At 36.1% G+C, this 19,494-nt stretch overlaps 1 protein-coding gene across 1 annotated transcript; it reads right to left on the bottom strand.

The window, feature by feature from the left end:
* Positions 1 to 541: 541 nt before the first annotated feature.
* EPYC (epiphycan) lies at positions 542 to 18,169 on the bottom strand. Its single transcript, XM_062491452.1, has 6 exons — positions 17,220 to 18,169; positions 6,981 to 7,134; positions 4,390 to 4,548; positions 3,593 to 3,795; positions 1,964 to 2,059; positions 542 to 712 (listed from the first exon to the last, which is right to left on the bottom strand). The coding sequence occupies exons 1-6, from the start codon at positions 17,385 to 17,387 to the stop codon at positions 542 to 544; spliced, it is 951 nt and encodes a 316-aa protein (XP_062347436.1). The 5' UTR covers positions 17,388 to 18,169.
* Positions 18,170 to 19,494: the final 1,325 nt, after the last annotated feature.

The following is a 19,494-nucleotide window of genomic DNA, read 5'->3' as shown; positions in this document are numbered from 1 at the left end:
TCTATATTTTATTATTGATTCAAGGAAAGATTCTGTTTTCTGAAGAAAATATGGGTTTTGGAATATTGCTAGTACTTTTCTAAAATGAAGAAATCTTTAAGGAAAGAAGTAGAAAAATGGATGTATCTCTGAGAGAATAATATTTAATTAAAATAAACCCCAAGAAATAATAAATTATGCATACATATTTTATTTTTATTTCTTTATTCACCATGTAATAGTTGGACTTTAATATGTAAAAATATTTAAATTTAGAATTCATACACTAGATCTGAACAATTGAGCAAAAAAAATGGTATTTGCATTGTTTTTGTAGTAAAGTATTTTTCTTGATATTACTAAATAACTTGCAGTTTGGAAGATAATGAATTTGTCTTTTCATAATCTTCTCAGTATCTCATTAATCAATTCCAATATTTACAGAACTGTTTCCCAAATCAATGATATTTCTATAAATTCATCTAGGTTAATGTAGCAGTGAGTTAATGATTTGTCTTTAGAGATTCTTACAGCATATGACAGTCTTGGCTGCTGTCAAAGCTTAGATGAGGTTACCAACTGGCAGACGGGGTAGACACATGTATGCATAAGGTGTTTTGCTCAGGTTGATGGGATTACCATCCAGTCTGATGTCTTCTAGAGCCCTACGTACATAAGTAAAATCTCTCATTTTGCAGAAAGTATCTTCATGCATCTCTTGAATGTTGTTGTTCTAAAAGAAAAGAAGCAAACAAAAACGCAGCCATCAGGATAGTTACCTGAAAGTAATTTTTTACTCTGAAACTCCATTTATGGATGTATTTTCAGTGTTTAGAGAGATATTTGCTTGAACTCAAAGGCCCAGATTGTGATGGCAAGTCATCAACAGAGAAATATTCCAAGCAGGGGAAATTTCTCGGGCAGTGCAAAGATTCAAAACTAAGTAACTCAAACCATGTAGCCGAGAGAGGTTTTGAAGAAGGAGCCTTGTAGAAGTATAGAGCATTTTCATTTCCAGATTATAGTGAAGAGCCTTATTAAGACAAATTTGATCCACTGTAGGCCAGTACAAAAATAATAGAATCATAATTATCATCCTGACATCTTAATATTCCTTCAACCTGCAAGGGTACAACTCTAATTTGATCGGTGACAATTTCTTTCCCCCAGGCCCTCCCACAGTAGTTTAACTCACATCCGAATATACCCTGGATAAATTGAATGCTTTTGGTTTTATTCCTTTGATTTATATTGCTCATACATGCCTTATGGTCACTGAACTTCTCTTCTTGAAGCGAACCATTCTCAACAATGAATTGCTGGAATACAGCATTGTCAGAAAACTGGGACTAAAAAGTTCATCACCTAAAATGAGGGCTGTCTGAAAAGTCTTCCCTTCTCCATTCCTTTGTAAGTCAAAAATTGGTATAGAAAAAGTCCAGCTCACTAACTTTTTTCTGTAGCACATAGCACTGAATATTTAATTTACAGGCACAAACAGGTGAAAAAAAGTCAGCTAGCAGGCAGATTTTCAATAAATTTACTTACTGAAAGATAGAGGTTAAACTATGTGAGGTACATTACATTGCTTACTGAAAGTTTTTTGCCATATGATGTAATAAGTAAAAATATCTGATAAACAAAGCAGTAAACTGGTGCTAGAGGAGATAAAGGGAAAGAAGCAGAGCTGGAAAAGCTTGAATGGAAGAGTTCAGAAAGAAACTCTTAAATAATAGTAATTCTAGAATTTGATTTTTAAAAAATACTCTATTACAAATTCTGAAATTTAATGCTTAGCTGAGCTAAGTTCTACTTGTTTGAAAGACTGCAATCACTAGTTAATTTTATGTTTCCCACAGCTTTGTTTAATCAAGTAAGAGCACTTTTTTTTAAACAGAAGAAACACTTCAAGACAAATGTTGGCCCTTCCCATTTGTGCATACTATTTGAGCATGATATAAGGAGCCATTTCTTTTGTAGCTACCTGAAGATGGAGAGCTTGGAGGCTTTCCGGGAGTGGCAATGGAATGTGATCCAAGTTATTATCAGTGATATAAAGATGCTGCAGTTCACCCAGATTCTAGAGGAAGATGAAAAAAAAAAAAACGGGGAGAAATGACACACATATTTGAAAATCTCTGTCAGGTAAGTTTGAAATCTATCACTGCAATGAATACCACAAAATATTTTGTTTCAGCATGATATGGTGAAAAAACAGAAATTCAAAGACAGTAATGAACTCTGATTTGCACAGGCTGAGAATGTTGCTGATAAAGGTTAGGTGTTCAGATTAAAATGAAGGGGAAAATGTTTTTCAAATATCTACAGAATTATTCAAGATGTAATTTTAATGATTATGTTTCCTTTCTTTTATGATAAGGCTGCAGAATTTTGCATAAGTGTATTGCGTTGAAGCAAATATAATTGTATAAGAAATGCCTGAGTTAAAAAAACATTTCCCATTCCATTTTAAAAGGCAAATATTTTTTTTCCCTTGACTTACTGAAGGAATGAGTGCTGAAAGACCTGGTGCACACCATAGCTAGGCTGCTCACAGTGGTCTTTGAAAAGTCACAGGGATCAGGAGAAGTGCCTGAGAACTGGAGGTAAGTCAGTGTCACCTCTATCTACAAAAAGGGCAAGGAGCATCTAAGGAACTACCATCCAGTCTGCTTCACCTCAATCCCTGGAAAGGTGATGGAGCACCGCATTCCAGAAGCCATCTTGATCTCCAGGGCTGACAAGAAGGTGATCAGGAGTAGCCAGCATGAATTCACTAAAGGTAAATCATGCTTGACCAACATATTTGCCTTCTAAAATTAAAGAACTACCAGAATGGATGAAGGGAGAACACTGAATATTTTCTACCTTGACTTCAGTAAGGCTTTTGATGCTTTCTTTCATAGCATACTCTTAGCAAACTCAGGAAGTGTGGACTGGAAGAGTGGAGAGTGAGGTGGATTGAAAACTGACTGAATGATCCCAGAAGGACATAATCATTGGCACAGTCTAGGGAGGTCGGCCACTAATGCTGTCCCTCAAGGTTTGGTGCTGAGCAGAGTATTTTTGAACATGTTCATCAATGACTTGGGTGGAGGGAAAGATGCCTCTTCAAAGCTGGGAGGAGTGGCCAATACCCCAGAGGGCTACCCAGCCCTCCAGAAGGACCCCAACAAGCTGGAGAGATGCTCCAGCTGAGAAGAGCCATCTGAAATTCAACAAAGGCAAATGCAGGGTTCAGCACCTGGTACATAATAACCCCACACAGTAGTAGGGGCTGGGGGCCGATCTGCTGGGCAGAAGCTCTGCAGAGAAGATTACGGAGGTCCTGGTGGACAGCAAGCTTTCCATGAGCCACCAATGATCTTGTGGCCAAGGAGTCCTGGGGTACATTAGGAAGAGCGTTCCCAGCAGGTCAAGGGAGGTGATCCTGCCCCTCTACTTAGCCCTGGTCAAGTCCAGGGCAAGAGAGACACAATGGAGCTCCTTGAGCAGGTCCATTTGAGGGCTACAAAGATGATTAGGAGCATCTCTCTTACAAGAATAAGCTGCACTTCTAACCACATCTTCTGGAGAGAGGAAGGAAAGATTTTCCCATCACACCCAAACTTACTTTAAATGCCTCATTTGGTATCCCTCTGTGACCAAGCCTGTTCTTGCTGACATCAATGAACGTTAGGGTAGATGGTAACTCAGGGAGTTGCCTTATCCTATTGTCACGGAGCACCAGCTCCTGAAGTTGAGGCAATCTTCCGAAGGCATCCTTGTGGATATCTGATATGAAGTTCGCAGTCAAATCAATCCTCTTTAAATGGTCTGGAAGAGAAATAAGATACAACAGACTTATAAGGAGGTATATCCTGAAATTAAAAAAAAAAACCCTACCTGGGTCATTCTTTATACAACTTTCAGTAAAAGACTTCAAAGTTGAGTTTTAAGATTACTGTGTGTTTTGGGAATCTTATAAATTATTGTTTGGAAAAATGAAACTTAAAGGGAAATAAACATATTTTCCATTACCTTGTTCCACATTTCTTTATTTCAATGCTTTCCTATACATAAGAATTTGGATATATTGACTTCTTTATAAAAGATACTCAAGCACTTTTTCAAATTAAAAAAAAATTAAACTGACTATTTGGGGAGTTTTCTTACTTTTCTAAAGATGATTACAAGTAACAGTAATAAGATCGATGATCATTGTTATGTATAATAATTCAAAAGTTTGATGGAGAATCTGCATATAACATATGGACTTTTATGCTCTAAAATAGCAAAATGAATGTGCATTTATGTGTAAAATTTACCACAATCAAATATTTTATAAAATATATATCACTATATTTTTAGTTGGTATGAGCCACAAATAATCAAAATTAAAGCTGATTTCAATAATAACGCTATCCATACTTAAGTTAGCAAAGTCATTTCTGCTGATCTTCTTGATTCTGTTATAGCGTGAATAGAAATATGTGGTTTTCTTAGGCAATGGTGGAACAGCATCAAGCTCACGATCATCACAGTAGACTGTGGTTCCTAGGCATGTACATAAAAGGCAAGTGGGAAGACCTATCAAGGAATTTCAAAGAAAACACTTTGTTAGAAAGGACATGTGTAAAAGTCATGCATAAATTACTACAATGAAATGTTCACATAAGTACCTATCGATCAGACTTTGTCTATGGTAAAGTTCACTTCCCATTCTGCTTTGATCACCAAATCATATAATTGCAACAGTAAAGTGATTCAATTATTTTTGAAATGAATTTATTTTTCTCCCTGTACCTAGAACAATTAACAATGAACGTGTTCTAATAAATTGTTTCTCAGACTATAATATACTATTTTGTGAAAACAACCAGCCAGAAGTTGATCCCCTCTTAAGTTAGCAGGTGTATGCTTCCATATAGATGCAGGAATAATAGCTGTGAATATTTTCTACTTTGTCTGTCACTCTCATTCTCATCCTCCCTGTTCATATTTCTTTCTACCTCTGTCTCTCTCCCTCTCATTTACTATTAAATAAAATCCATCCTATTGACTTTGGCATATGGTCTCATTTGTACCTTAATTCCAGCAGAGGCATACCTCTAACAATTTTAATAACCAGACTGCAACACTTCTGACACTGATTTTTTGATACATCTTTTCCTTTATTATGAGTATAAATCAGCATCTGTTCATCAGTTTTTAATCCCACAGAAGTACTTATCTGATTCATGTTTTTATCCTCCTTGTAGCAGATGGGGTTTTTTGCTCCTGTTACTTATAGAATAGTAGTATAATCCAGGAGTATGAAAATATTTTTCTTGAAAATTATTTTTTCCTCTAGATCAGATGTGGCTAGATGAGAAATGTGCCTTCTTAATCTGCCCTAATTACCTGTAGTTTATTGAGGTGCCTTTTGAGGCAAGATTAAAGAATCAGTAACCAGAGTACTCTAATTTTTATGTGATAATCTCTACTTGGACATCCAGGAACACAATTTCTAGAGCGATAAGGATATTTTCATGTCTTCCCTAAATTTCTCCACTGGATAGATTAAATTGGCTGCAGAGAGGAGGTCTGACAGCAAATCTAGGCCTAAATGAATACAGAGTTGAGGATGGCTGATATTTTTTCATAATATTGCAATATAGTACCATAGTATGGGGAAAGGGTTTCGCGCTGTCCTATTTTTGATTTTGGTGGAGTGGTATTTTTCACCTGTGTCTGCCATAGACATAGGACACTGAGAAAAAAACAGAGGTAGGGGAAGGATTCAAAAAGTTATCAGCAAGAAAAATGATCTTGTCTTAATGTTACTGAGCTTTGTAGTCTTCTATCCAGTACCAGGCCAACAGCAACATCTGACAGGAAAACATGCTGCTAAAAAAAGGAAGACACAAGAGAAATCTGATTTGATATATTACTGTCTTGAGCATTTCTTTAGTTGATGCACTACTTGATTTGCATTCAGTACTCAAAAATGTTGACTGATGCAGAATTCATCATAAATGATATTTACAGGACATATCATAGCATCTTGTAATTTTCAAAGTTGAAAAAAAGTATGGGCCTTTTCTTTTTCTTTTTTTTTTCCCTGAATCTCCTGGGAAGTTCTCATTCCATTTTTATTGGTTTTGATGGTGTATGTTTTTGCCTGGTGAAGGTCACTTGTAGGATGTACCAAAATAAGATTATGGATTATTTCATTCAGTGAATGCACAATTTTAGAAGTAGGAACTCTGGGGTTTATATTTGGGTGTTCCTTTTTTTTTTTTCATTTCATTTTTCTTCTATGGCACTCAGGTATAGTGTTAGGCATAGTAAAAAGTAGGATTTTCATGTTACTGTATGTTGATCACCATAAAATACCAAGATCCCTCACAGCAATGGATGATCTAGTGAGCTTTATAGTGAGCTACTATAATTTAGAGGAGCTTCTGACAAATTCCAAAAATCAGCAGTACAAAATTTGTATGGGAGAGGGACAGATCATGTTCTGCAATTTTAATTCCCCTGCAAGATTTGTAAAGTTCTTATTTCACTATAGATAATCAGAAGAACTGAAAATAATCATCACTAAAAAGCTCTAAGTAGTTTCCTTTCCTTAAGTTTTTCAGTTTATAGTTTTCATGGTCAAAAATTCTTCAACATTTCAGTTATACTTTGCATGAATTCATTTATAAAGCATGTCAAACATCACTATAAATAAAGACAGTTAATAATTGTATTGAAATCTAAGACAAAAAAAAAGAAGTACTGGTAGCATTGCCTGCCATCAGCAAATTTTCAAGGTGCAAGTCTTCCCTGGCACAGCTGTTTTCATAGTGAAATAGTATGGAAACATTTTGGCTAGGCACCTATCTAACTTTGCCGGATTCAAGATCGGCATGTTGTATCTTTCTTCAGTAAGAGACATACAGAAATTATGTGCTTCATTTTCAGTTACAAAGTAAATAAAACGGGCATGCTCGAAATCAAAGCCACGCACAAAAAAAATTCTCTTTCCTACTAACCATCTTTAGTCTGGGGTCCAAGAACCCCTGACCCCTGTGCTGAAGACCCGTCAATTAATTTTGGCGTTGACACTTCATCCTCCGTTTCTTCAGTCAGTGATACAGAAGAAAAACTCTCTTGAATTACAGAGGGTAGTTCTGCCCCAATGTCTGTCTAGGAAAATTAAAAGGAAATGTTACTGTTTACTTCACTTGGAAGATGTTTCTCTTCCAGTTATTCATATTCTCCCACTAGAGGTCACATATTTTCTGAGGTTTAGTGCTTGAGCTGCATTTTATCCAGGAGCTATAATGAATTCTGATATATAAACAATTCATGAAAATCCAACATACTTATTCACATTTTATATCCATGTTTTGAATGTTTTTAATGCATGTACACATGCATATACTTCATTACTGAGAATATATACTAGCAAAATTATTTTTCCATATTTATTTAAAGATAGATTTGTGATAAAAATTGATAAACTGTGTGCGAAAATGAAAATCTGCTGTGAAATATCAAAAAGGTGCAAGTAGTTTACCATAAAATTGTAAATTGTACCATTGTAAATCCAAATCCATTATAGCAGTGCAGGCTCTGCTCAGAATACTAACATGATGTAAAAATATTACTAAGTAATTCTGAGCTCTGATTTCAAATACAAATTTCTAATATGTTAAAGACTCTGGTTAATTTCATTAATTAGTAGCTGTATTATGTAGTGTGAAAAAAAAATGATATAGATAAAAATGTTGGATGAAACCTTGGTTTTAAAACACTTATAAAATTTGGAAGATCTTTTTGTGGAACTAGATAATTTATTCTTTTGTCCTGCATTCAACATAATTAGTCAAAGCAGTAAATTTTGTCAGGTCAACTTTAATTCTAAAAGTGCATTCTGTTGATTTGCCTACATGACAATTCTGGATAAAAATTATGGCGTAACAATTTTCTTGTATAACATCACTGCTCATAAAAAGAGTATTCCAGACTTGCCAGGCTTGTTGCAGAGGGGTCTATGTGAGCAAAGAGGCAGAGTTGTTTTCTGTAATCACCCAGACACAGTTGTGTGATCTTTGCCAGTTACTTTCCCACTGTATCTTCACTTCCCCATGCATAATAACACTGTTCAACTGAGGCAGAGTCCCTTTTGAAAGTGCACTCTTTATTCCTTAAATAAAAAAAAAAATTGAGGTTTTGCACATTTTTAACAGAAGTACTGTTAAAAATGGAGGTAATGCATTTAACCCTTTGGATGTTGCACCCCTGTGCTGCAGTTAGTACTCCTTATCTTTTTCTAAGGCACAGCCAAACATAGGAATTTTGTCACTGTATCATTATTCCAAGTGCAAGGGCACCAAAACCCAAAATTCTGTTTCAGCTTTCACTCACTGCAGCTTTCTAGCACAACACCACTGCAAAACTGTTGAATCCCTAGTCTTTCACCTGCCCAAGCATCTCCTTTCTTGAGATCATCCCACAACTACTGCTTTCTTTGCTATCTCCATGAAGAACCAGTTCTTGAAATCAACCACAGTAGTGCTCATAAATTCTAATTGTAAAAGACAGGTAAAAAGTAATTGCATCCTGTCTGGCCAAATAGATTGAATTTTTAAGATTTGATTTTTTATGTAGACTATGGAAATTAAAGGAAGTAAAACACCTGACATCTGGATTCCAAGCATGGAATCCCCTATTTGAATGTCTTTGCATGTGTACATACATTTCATACATAACCAGCAGCTCAAGGGATGTGATTCTGCCCTTCTACTCTGTTCTTTTGGGACCCCACCTGCCGTACTGCATCCAGCTCTGGAGTCTCCAGCACAAGGAGGACATGGGGCTGTGGGACCAAGTCTGGAGGAGGGCCAAGAAAATGAAGACATGCTGAGAGAGTTGGGGTTGTTCAGCCCAGAGAAAAGAAGGACCTGGGAAGACCTTATAGTAACTTTTCAGTACCTAAAGGGGACCTACAAGAGGGCTGGAGAGAGACTTTTTAGAGAAGAACAGGTAGTGATAGAACATGGGGGAATAGCTTGAAGCTGAAACTTTTATATATTATTAAATTCTTCACTGTGAGGGTGCTGAGGCATTGGAAATGGTTGCCCGGAGAAGTTATGGATTCCCTTGCTTGAGGCAAGGTTGGATGGGGCTTTGAGGAACCTGGGCTAGTTGAAAGTGTCCCTGCCAATGATGGGGGGTTGGAAGTAGATGATCTCAGTGCCTTCCAATGCAAACAATTCTATGATTCTAAGAACTGTGAAAATTTTGGAAAAAACACTTTACATCCCAAAACAGACTATCTTGCAGCATAGCTATATATCATTACAAGCAATATTAATCATTATGATCCTGGATTGCCTTAGAGCATTTAAATAACTACCTAAAGTTTTTTTTTTCACACATAAATTATTTGATTTAGGTTATATAATGGCAAGAGGTTCAAATATTTTATATCAGTTCATTTCACTGAAGACAAAGAACACGAAAGCAATAAAAAACCAGTAAGCACTCTGAACCACACAGGCTCAGATTTTGAATAAGAACATTTGAGGTTTTCTGTATATGCTTTAGTTGTATTCTACTAAGCCACAGATATTATTACTAATTTGAGTTTGTGGATAAAAATGCCTCAATACTGTTGCCAAGGTCATAACCTCTCAAAATACAAGGTAATCAAATGAACAAGATGACCTTCAGCTGAACTGAGTAACTCAAGTTGATGTAAGTAAGAGTGAGGATGTACCTTGTCATTTTGTGCAGACAACGCAACACGATGTTACCATCTGCAGCACTGACAGTAGACAGCTTAACCAGGAATGGACTTGGGGACAAATCAAAGGAACACTTTGGGAACAAAGGAAATGGGACAGCTGTTCTCTGAATGGAGGAAGCCTAGAGGGAGAGATACATTCCAGACTTTTATTGACCCAGGTTAGTACTGCAGTAAAGTTTTTGCATATGCTGTCTACTTCTTCACCACATTTGTGGAAATCAGATAAGAACCCCTCTTCTGAACTTTAGAATTAAATCTGGAGATTTTAAGATCTCTTAATGTCTTTATATTCAACTTTTGTTCTACTCGAAGTAATATTCTGGAGAAAAGTCTTTCAAGATAGACTTTGTAAATAGGTGTCAGACCAAAGATAATTTTCCTTCCACTTGTTATGGCATTTGGGTCATCTACGCTGACGGCCACCACTCTGCATATTTGGGGCATACTTTTTGGAACTTACTATCCTAGGATTTGTGATTTACTTTATGCTTTCTGAGGGTTCTTAGTTGATCAATCGCTGTAGCTGTTGGATGCAAAGCGGAGGTGTTAACCCCTAGTAATTCAATTTCTACACTGTTATCTCTTTCATACTGTTGAATTTTACCTAGATTTGTAGATGCACAGTTGAAAGTCTCCCTGTAAATGCACAAAGTCTGGGGTTTAGGGAAACTGTTCCAAGTAATTAGCAGTATTTATTCTGTCTCCTACAGTTTCTTGTTTTCATGAGGAAATAAAAATTATTGACGCTAACTTAATGTAGTTGCAATTTTTATACTGTTAACAGAGTTGGAGTTCACTGATATATGTGTTTTACATACCAGACCCAGAGCATGAGCAGTATTTTCATGCTGTACATAACTTGGACTTGAACCAGTGACCTAAAGGTAAAAGTCTGTTTCCCATTATTGGTCATCTGATCCATGCAGCTATCTTTTACAAGTTTGATAAATCATGCAAGATTGTAACAAGACAAAGATGTTTCTTGGACTATATACTGTACAGAATAATCCCTCATCTTCCAGATGTTTTATCTTTGGCAACTGGACTTCACTAAAAAAAAAAAAAAAAATTGAAACATAAATGATTGTATATCACTTAATGGCATTATTTTCCATAGAGGTTTTTGGAGGGGGGAGGGAGCCTGGACTGTAGGCAGGGAGTGGACTTGTATTTCATTTGCTACTTTAAGAAATATTCTTTGTGAAAAATCACAAAGTAGGAAGAACACTGTAGAGAAATACAATGAACTATGTTTCTCTTTGCCAGTGGCTGCAAGTCTTCAAATAATAATCTGCCTTCCAAGACAGTTTTAATACATGGCATAAGAAAAAGCTGAAGGGGTATCACATCATCTATCTTTTGACATCTACATGGTTAATAGTTACCCTACCCTGTCTTTGGAATTGATCAAGAGATTTAGAGAATACCAGTGCAGATTAGTCCCAGAGCATGCAATAGGACAGTGATATCTTTCCTAAGATTGCATGAAGTACCTACATTTTTCCCCATCCTATATTTGTCTAAGGTGGCTCCATTCTCTAATGAAAGTTCTTAGTGTGGCTGGCCAATTCAGAGGCACTTTCAGGCCAGGAAGTTGCAAAAGTCAAGAATGCAGAAATCAAAACACATCAGTGAGTGATAAAATCCAATTGATAAAATCCAACTTGCAACTTGCCATCCATAGGCTGGGCATTTAGTTTATATTGGCATCACTTCACAGTCAGTACAGAATGAGACAAAACTTCTGAAAAGCAGCTCCAGACACTGACTACAGAATTCCGTTTGGGATGGGCTCTTTAGGTATCTGTATCTCACCATTGACAGTAAAGGAGGCAAGGCAAACAAAATACTAGGAGAGACTCAGGAGTTTATTTTACATGTCTTTTTTATGTGTCTATTTTATGTCTACATCTTTTAGGATCAAAGCTTATGTATTACATGTGATAAGTTTAAATCCGCAGAAGAATCTGAAGTGTGTTCTCTTTCAGTGTTTCTTTTACTGCGAAAAATACATTTAGTACACAAATAAAAATTCAAAATTTAAAAAGAGGCATTTTAATCTTGGAGGGATTATTGCTCCACACACTGACCCATCAAAAGGAACTGGTTTCTCCCATAGCTGTTCTGAAACTACCAAAGGCTTACAAGAAAATACCTACGTGTGGTAGAAGTTATTCATAGAATCACAGAACGGTTTGGTTTGGATGGGACCATAAAAAAAACCCATCAATTTCCAACCCCCTTGCTATGAGCAGGGAGGTTTTTTTTCCTTTCCAAAAGTGATCTATACTTGTTCTTGAATTATGCATTTAAAGACTTCTTTTCTCCTGTTGTTCTATCTTAAAAAGAAGTAGAATTGTTAGTCTCTGCAGACAAGTGGATAACAAGAGCTGTCTGGAAAACTAGAAAAAAAATCCTATTCAGTGATAAAGCTGCAAATGGTAAGTTTGATTCTCTTATCAACTGTGTGGCTGTCTGATTTGTACATTACTTGTACAAATTAATATGGTTTAAAAAAAAATAGATATGATGTTCTGAAAAGTCATATACCCACTTTGAAGTCTCTAATTAATAAGATACCTACCACAAATACAGGAACAGCCAGTGTAAGCCTTGCTCAACTCTGCAGAATGGTAAGAGTGAGTTCTTTTTCCAGTATGGCTCCTCTTCATGTGTGTTACGCCAACAGGAGAGAAGGTTTGTGTGTATGCACACAGACAAGAGCATATGTGTGTGTGTGGAACTCAAGTTCTGAGCTTTGTGCAAGCACCAAAACGCCCTATTATTAGTTTGATTCAAATTCAACAAGCCAGCAACTAATGCTAAGCAAAATGCATCAAATATTAGAGTTTCGGTGTGCTTCTTTCTGAATATTCTGTGAATCATACTTTACTGCTCACCTCTTTTGTGTAAACAGACCTAGACTAACCTGTATTCAATCCCTTGCTTTTCTGATTTTTCAGTGCTAGGCAAACCATTCTTAATTAAGTGCTCCTTTGCTTTTCAGCCCCACTGATACCCTATCTTAGCAATGAAAATATTTTTTCTGATGTTCCTGTATTTTTACTTCTTATTTTTCTAACTTAGTTCATTCTACCTGAAGAAAACTTCACTGATTATGTTTAACAGACACTGTGATAAAATTGCAGTGCCATTTTTTATTAGGCATTAGTAGCTAATGAATACATAAGAATGAGTACATACATGACTGCATAAGAATCCCTCTCCACAATTTGTTTTTCTCACACATTGTCCAAAAAAAGTTTTAGTTTCAAAGAGGGAAAAATGAGAAGTTTACACAAAAATTCCTTTGAGATTATGGTTTGATTCTACTCATTTTAAAGAAGTAAATCTCTCCTTGAATACATTTTCAGAGCAGTTGGGAGACCCATTCTTGACTGTGGCCTCTGGACCCTACCATGATGTAAATATTGATTCAAATAAACTAATGAATTGTTAAAAAAAAGGGAAGATACATCAGCTCATATTTATACTGCCATTACTGTCTGTTTCAGAAGATAAATCCAACACAAAGCTTGTACACTTATGGTGACATTTCATTGCCTTATCTTTCTCCTTGAAGACCTTGACAGCAGGCTTTTCTTTTACACAGCCTTTTTTTAGACATTATCTTTGAAAGACTTGATACTTCTATCTTAATATCTCAATGCACGATTTATTTCTGAGTGATATATTAATTAAAGCTATTCTAGTAATAATTTCTATTTGGATGTAAACTATTGGCTAGGTCTTCTGTGTCTCACTAACCTGGGATCTTGGAAACCATAGATTTTATAATCTATAATGTCACCTAACACATGACAGCGCTTAGCTTTCGTTGCGGTTTCAATACAATTCTCACAAGTAATTCACAGCTACAGTTACTTTTCCCATACAAATATTTGCATTTAAAAAAGTATTCCATGCATATATTAAGTAACTTTTCCCAACCTTAAAATTATTCTAGAATGTATAGCAAAAAAAAAAGGCTTTAAGTGGAAGACTATCAAGAGCCATTATCTAGAAATATTTTCAGAAAAAATGCTTTCAATCCAATGAAGTGTGTGTGTATATGCACACGTACACTCTACACAAGAAACAATACTTTCAGAGTGTGAGAAGTAGCAAAGAAGTCATGAACGTGGACTTGGTGACTCTTAGTTCACTGTATTAAGACGAAATTCTCATACTAAGCCTGAAACAGATATCAAGGATTCATCAGAAGTTATTTGAGGAAGATAGGTGTATGAGGTCAGTATGGGATGGAATTAACTTTTCCTGTGGCATCCCATATCACTGTGCTTTGTGTTTTCAGCTGAAAAGAAGTTGATAATGCACCAGTGCTCAGCAACTGCTGAACAGTTCTGGCACAGACCACGGCTGTCTCTCCAACATTCCCCTCTCACCAGTAGGGAAGGGGTGGTCAAGGTCTCAGGAGGGGATACAACCAGTACAGGTGACCCAAACTGAGCAAAGGGATATTTGCTATGGCATCTGGTCAGCAATAAAAGCTGGGAGAAAGGAGGCAGTGAGGGCACGGGGGTGGGCTTTATCATTAAAGTGTTTGTCATCAGGAGCACCTGCTACACGTACTCAAGTCCTACTTCCCTGGAAGTGTTTGGCCCTCACCTGCTGATGGGTAGTAGAGAATAAATCTTTTTTTCCCCTTTGCTTCTGCATGCAACATTTGTTTTTCTTCATTAAACTAGCTATATGTCAACTTGCATGTTTTTAACCTTAATTTCTTCCCCTGTCCTTTTGAGAAGGGGGAGTGAGAAAGCATCTTGATGGTCACCTGGCAGCCAGTTAAGGTCAACCCACCTCAACAGATATCCTAAGGGAATGATTCATTCTTGTCTTGGAGCATGGCCTTGGGATACTAAGCCTAATTTTAATGAGATAAAATGAGTGGAAAGAATAATTTTCTAACTATTTTTACGTCTTTCCTCATTTTGGTGATTACACATTGAATGTGTGATTACAGTACCTAGTGGCCTGGAAAAGAATATGCTGACAGAGGTGCTTTAGTTTAACTCTTCAGGTGCACAAGTGATTTATTTGCAGAGAAATTAACAGGAGTAGCTCACAAAATTTATCTGAAGTACTAGAACTGGTCAGTCTCCTGCACCTTCTGCAAATCTGCAGTTGGATACGCAGCCTTGGTAAAGTCTGCATTTTGCCAATGCCCCTAAAAATGAGTTAAACAGAATGACTTTTGTTTGCACATAACTGAATTTTAAAATCTTAAATTGAAGGCAGCAACAACAGAAAATTCTATTTGAGTTTTTTTTCACTGTTTCAGAAGTCCAAAGACATGATTCAGAGCTATCTAAAGGGAAATTCAAGTCTTAAAGGGTTTACTGCACACAGGCTAGATCTGTTGAAGGCCTGCTCTTTGTCTGGGTCTCTGTGGTATTGCTCATCATGTAAACTATGCATAATGAAAACTAACCTGTGACCTCGAATAAATATTGAATTTTACACATAGACCCACTTGTATTGTTCACATCATTATGATAATAAGATTTTAAGCAGTTAAGTCATAACCACAATCAAGAAATCAAATGTATTCTGCTTAAAACTTCAGTGGCATTAATAATATTGAGTGATCAAAATATAAGTTGCAAGACTGATGTCCTATATATCACTACACTGACATGTCTGTAAAATCTGCTTGATTTCTACAGCACTGGCCACTCATATCTCCTGGGATATGGGGAATTATGAATGCTTAGGGTTCTCTTGGGTGGTATACGTTATTAGGAATGTGAGCAAAAAAAAAGATTTTGGCTAAACATCTACAAAAAAATGGCTCTCACAGGGAGGTCCATCCATATGCAAAGCAAAAAATCTGTTCAACTGCTGTGATGGATGAACTTCACCTGATGAATTTTAAAAAGGCTGTCTGAAGAGCCCAGTGATAGAAGATAATCCTGCTCTGAAAAAGAAGCTTACCAGTTTACCCGGACTCTGCCTACTCCATGCATTAAAAAAAAAAACAAACAAAGCAACCTGTGTTGGGATCTCTTGTATCTCTTCTTATTGGGTGCAACATTAGTCATCCTGAATTTTCTTTCAGCTGGAAAACAACTTTGAAGCCTTTCTTAATCTCTGTCCCTCACTCAGAAACTTGGAAAGGGCCACCCCATGTTTTGGTGTTCCAGGGCTTCGCAGCACAGGAGAATCCCACCTACCAGTCAACGCATTACTAAGAAATCTGTTGTTTGAATCAGAAAAACTCAGTTATGAAGCTCGATCAAAATAACTTCTCCCATTTCTGGGAAGGAAGTTGTTTCTGCAGGAGCGATAAAGGCTTCATTTCTAAGAGCAAAGGGAGACAGAAACTGTGGTTAATTAATCAATGTGAGATAGAGCACAGTGACTAAAATTGGTAGTGACTTTATCAGGAAGGCAAGCTCAAGAAGAATCAAGTAGAGCACAAGAGTGGCACAAGAGAAACAGGCCAAAGGCAAGGTAAGTTCCTGACAGCAAAGTTCTTGTCAATCCCTCTTAAACCAAAATTTATTTCCTACATATTCTTACATTTTCACAGTGCTTTGATTTCAAAGCTGTTATCAAATTTCTATCTCACATTGATGGAAGAGTAGTTTCTGTCCCTCCTGCTCCCTCCATGAATCTTTCAAAGGCTTTTATTTTCATGAATTATGCATTGTTATGTGAAAAAGTACTAAAATTATGTACAAAAATGAAAATACCATACTATTTAAATGTTATATTTTTCACTCAACTTCTATCACACATAATCCTGAATCACAGGGTGCTTATATTACCTTCAGGGAAGTTGTGCCAATGTCTAACCAGCATGGTGAGAATACAATTAATGTAGCCTTTTAGTAATTGCAAAGAAATAAAGGATTGTAGAAGAGGAAGGAAGCATTTCAGTCAGCAAGTGACGTCCCTTGCCTCTACAGGTGACATATCTTACCAGCTCATGCTGCATCAGAATTTCAACAGTTTTTCTTCAGTAATTTGTCTTACTTTCCTGTGTTTAAAGTCAAATGCTTTCAATTTTCTTTTTTTGTCTTCTCCTAACAGCAATAGAAAGCATTAGCATTTATACCGTGAAATACTCGTACTGAACATAGGCCTAAAGAAACAGCATTTTACAACCTCATTTGATGGGAAATGCTGGAAATCCAGTCTCAACTGCCTCGGTGCATGACCCAGATAGATAAATCACAATGATGATCTTCAACAGAATTTGTGGAATTTCATGGAGACCTGAGGAAAGCATGGTACCTTTCACCTACTCCTAAAGATTAACACAAAACCCAAAACAATCAGAATATATTTTGGCTATGTTTTTACATTAGGGAAAAAGTGAATGAACTGCAAAGGCAATAGACACCACATGAGTAGATTTGTCTGATAAGTATTTTCATGGCAAAGGAAAGCTGATCAGTAACTACTGCATTTATGCACTTTGGAAAGACAGAATAAATTGAGTTCTAATTACCTCTGCATGGTCAGACTGCTTGTTTTTATCATAGGCAAATGGATGAGGCAGCTCTCCAAGTGGTATGTCATAAAACTCAGAATCATAAATTATGGTATCACTGATAGGGACAGCTCCAACAGACTCAAAGATAAAAAATCCCAGAAAAACATTTACAAAGGTCTGCATTCTGAGTTCTTTTCTGAAAGAGAAGAAAATGGATGGACTGTAGGTACTCTGGTATTGACAAGGAATCTATGACAATTTAATGTCACAAATACAGTATTTATACATAAAACCCACAATATTTCTGAGGAATAATTAATATCTATTTATGGTGACTCAGTGATTTAATTTGGTTTTCTTCATGAAGAGTCCCTGGGTCTGAGAATTCTGTGCAATGCTTTGGCCATACTCACGGTCATACAATTTAGAAAAGATCTGTTGAATTTTATTAGTGCAGAAATAAACTGACTTCAGTGAGAAAGGGTCTGAATGGTATTTTCCCACTTTCATCTAACTTCACCTATTTTAATTGTACTTAGATATGAACTTTTGAGAAACTAGAGGAAAGGTAAATTACTATATTACTTGTCTTAACCACAATCCATAATCTTTTGGAATTTATAAAAATGTAATATTATATCTCTCCTCCATCATAAAAAAAACTAAATGTAATCATACAAACAAACAAAAAACAAACCCAAAAAACAACAAAAAAAAAACTGCACAAAAAACCCAAACACAACCAAACAAAAACAAAACAAAAAAAACCCCCTCCGCCAACCTATTAGAAAACATTAGAAACTCTGTAATCTCTGCATAAGCATAATCAAAACACTTTTCACCCATCTGTTGTTTTTTCAGAACATAATTTTAATTGGTGCGGCACATTTAGACATACTTTTGCAAAGGTCTTGGGATCAAAATAAAAAATAATGTGTCCTCCACAGCCTTTGGGCAATAGTGCCCACAATACTCTGAATTCTTTTGTTATTCAATCAACACCATTTTTAAAGCAGTGAGAAATTGTGGTGTAGTGTATTCACCTGTTCTCCTTGGAAAATAGAATCATAAAATTGAATTAGCAGCCATTTAAAGTGCTGTAAAATTGAATTATCACCTATTTAAAGTTCCAGAAGTTTGGTAGAAAATTCATGCTAGGTTTGAGCACTAGTGTTCATGCATTCCCTTTTCCTTTGAAGTGATGCATTCACTATTATCATATAAGATGCCTGACACAAGGCTCTATTTAGCATGTTTTACTCACACCTTTATTTATCTCCAGCTTACATTAATTTCACCAAAAGCACAGTGGTGATGAGTAATGCATAAGTCTAATGAACTGTACTCCTTATGTGATGCTGTGATGCACTTAAATATTTATTTTCAAAATTGTAGCTACTTATAATAAAGTATAAGAAATACATGAGACTTTTTCTTTTTCATGTATGTACTGAGCAACAAGCTGAATTTTAGCTTCATGAAAAGAGGTCTTTATAAAGTTGGTTTAGGCATGAGGATATGAAATTCCTCTGGGGATGGTCAGTAACACAAGGCGTTCATTTTCCTCTCATTTTCTTTATTCAGAAATACTTCAGCTACTGCTGGAAGAAGCTGGAGTGCCTGGTTCTTCTCTTTGAGAAAGCTTAGATGAATTTCACCTTTCAGTATTAGCTTCCAATATTACTAAAAGTATGCTGCTTTATTAAAAAAATTAAATAAAGTAAAATAAAAATGCAATCAATCTCTGAAATAAGCAAATATGCTAGAATTTACAGGTTCCTGTGTGTCTTTTTTCTGCTGTCTATCTTTCACAGAATTGGTTTTGATCTTGCTTTTCTTTTCCATGTCATTTATCCCAGACAATTCAGATATAAAGGGTGCTACCTATCAGTCCAGAATGTAGTACTAGCATATGTGGTGTAATTTTTCCTCTGAATAAACAATTTTTGAATAAAAAATTGCTCATTATGCAAAATTCATGTTTTCGTGTCACAGCTCCTAAAAATAAAAGATTTTTATAGGGTATAAGATTTTTTAACTACTAATTTTTGCGTATATAGAGACAAGCCCAGCAAATGTCTGTGGGGAAAAATTGTTTACCTATGGCTATAGTATCTGCACTAATTTGCAGGGTTTGTGTGTTTCTATTTCCCTTTCATGTAATATATTGGAGTGCACCGTAGAAATATTGGCATCTGCAGCAGTTGTAAGATCAAATATTTTGATGAAGGTTATGTACACCTCTCACAGGAAGGGACTAAGACACATCCAGGGAAAAATAAATAACCTC

The sequence above is a fragment of the Cinclus cinclus genome, chromosome 4, assembly GCF_963662255.1.
Source record: "Cinclus cinclus chromosome 4, bCinCin1.1, whole genome shotgun sequence".
NCBI lineage: Eukaryota > Metazoa > Chordata > Aves > Passeriformes > Cinclidae > Cinclus > Cinclus cinclus.
This window is presented reverse-complemented; position numbering and strand designations above follow the sequence as displayed.

Excerpts from the sequence above, each read along its gene's own strand:
- EPYC (XM_062491452.1), bottom strand. The coding sequence starts at position 17,387 with ATGCAGACCTTTGTAAATGTTTTTCTGGGATTTTTTATCTTTGAGTCT. Across the intron at positions 4,549-6,980 it reads TGGACCCCAGACTAAAGATG|GTCTTCCCACTTGCCTTTTA; the intron begins GTTAGTAGGAAA and ends ATTCCTTGATAG. Across the intron at positions 3,796-4,389 it reads AAATGACTTTGCTAACTTAA|ACCATTTAAAGAGGATTGAT; the intron begins GTATGGATAGCG and ends TTTCTCTTCCAG.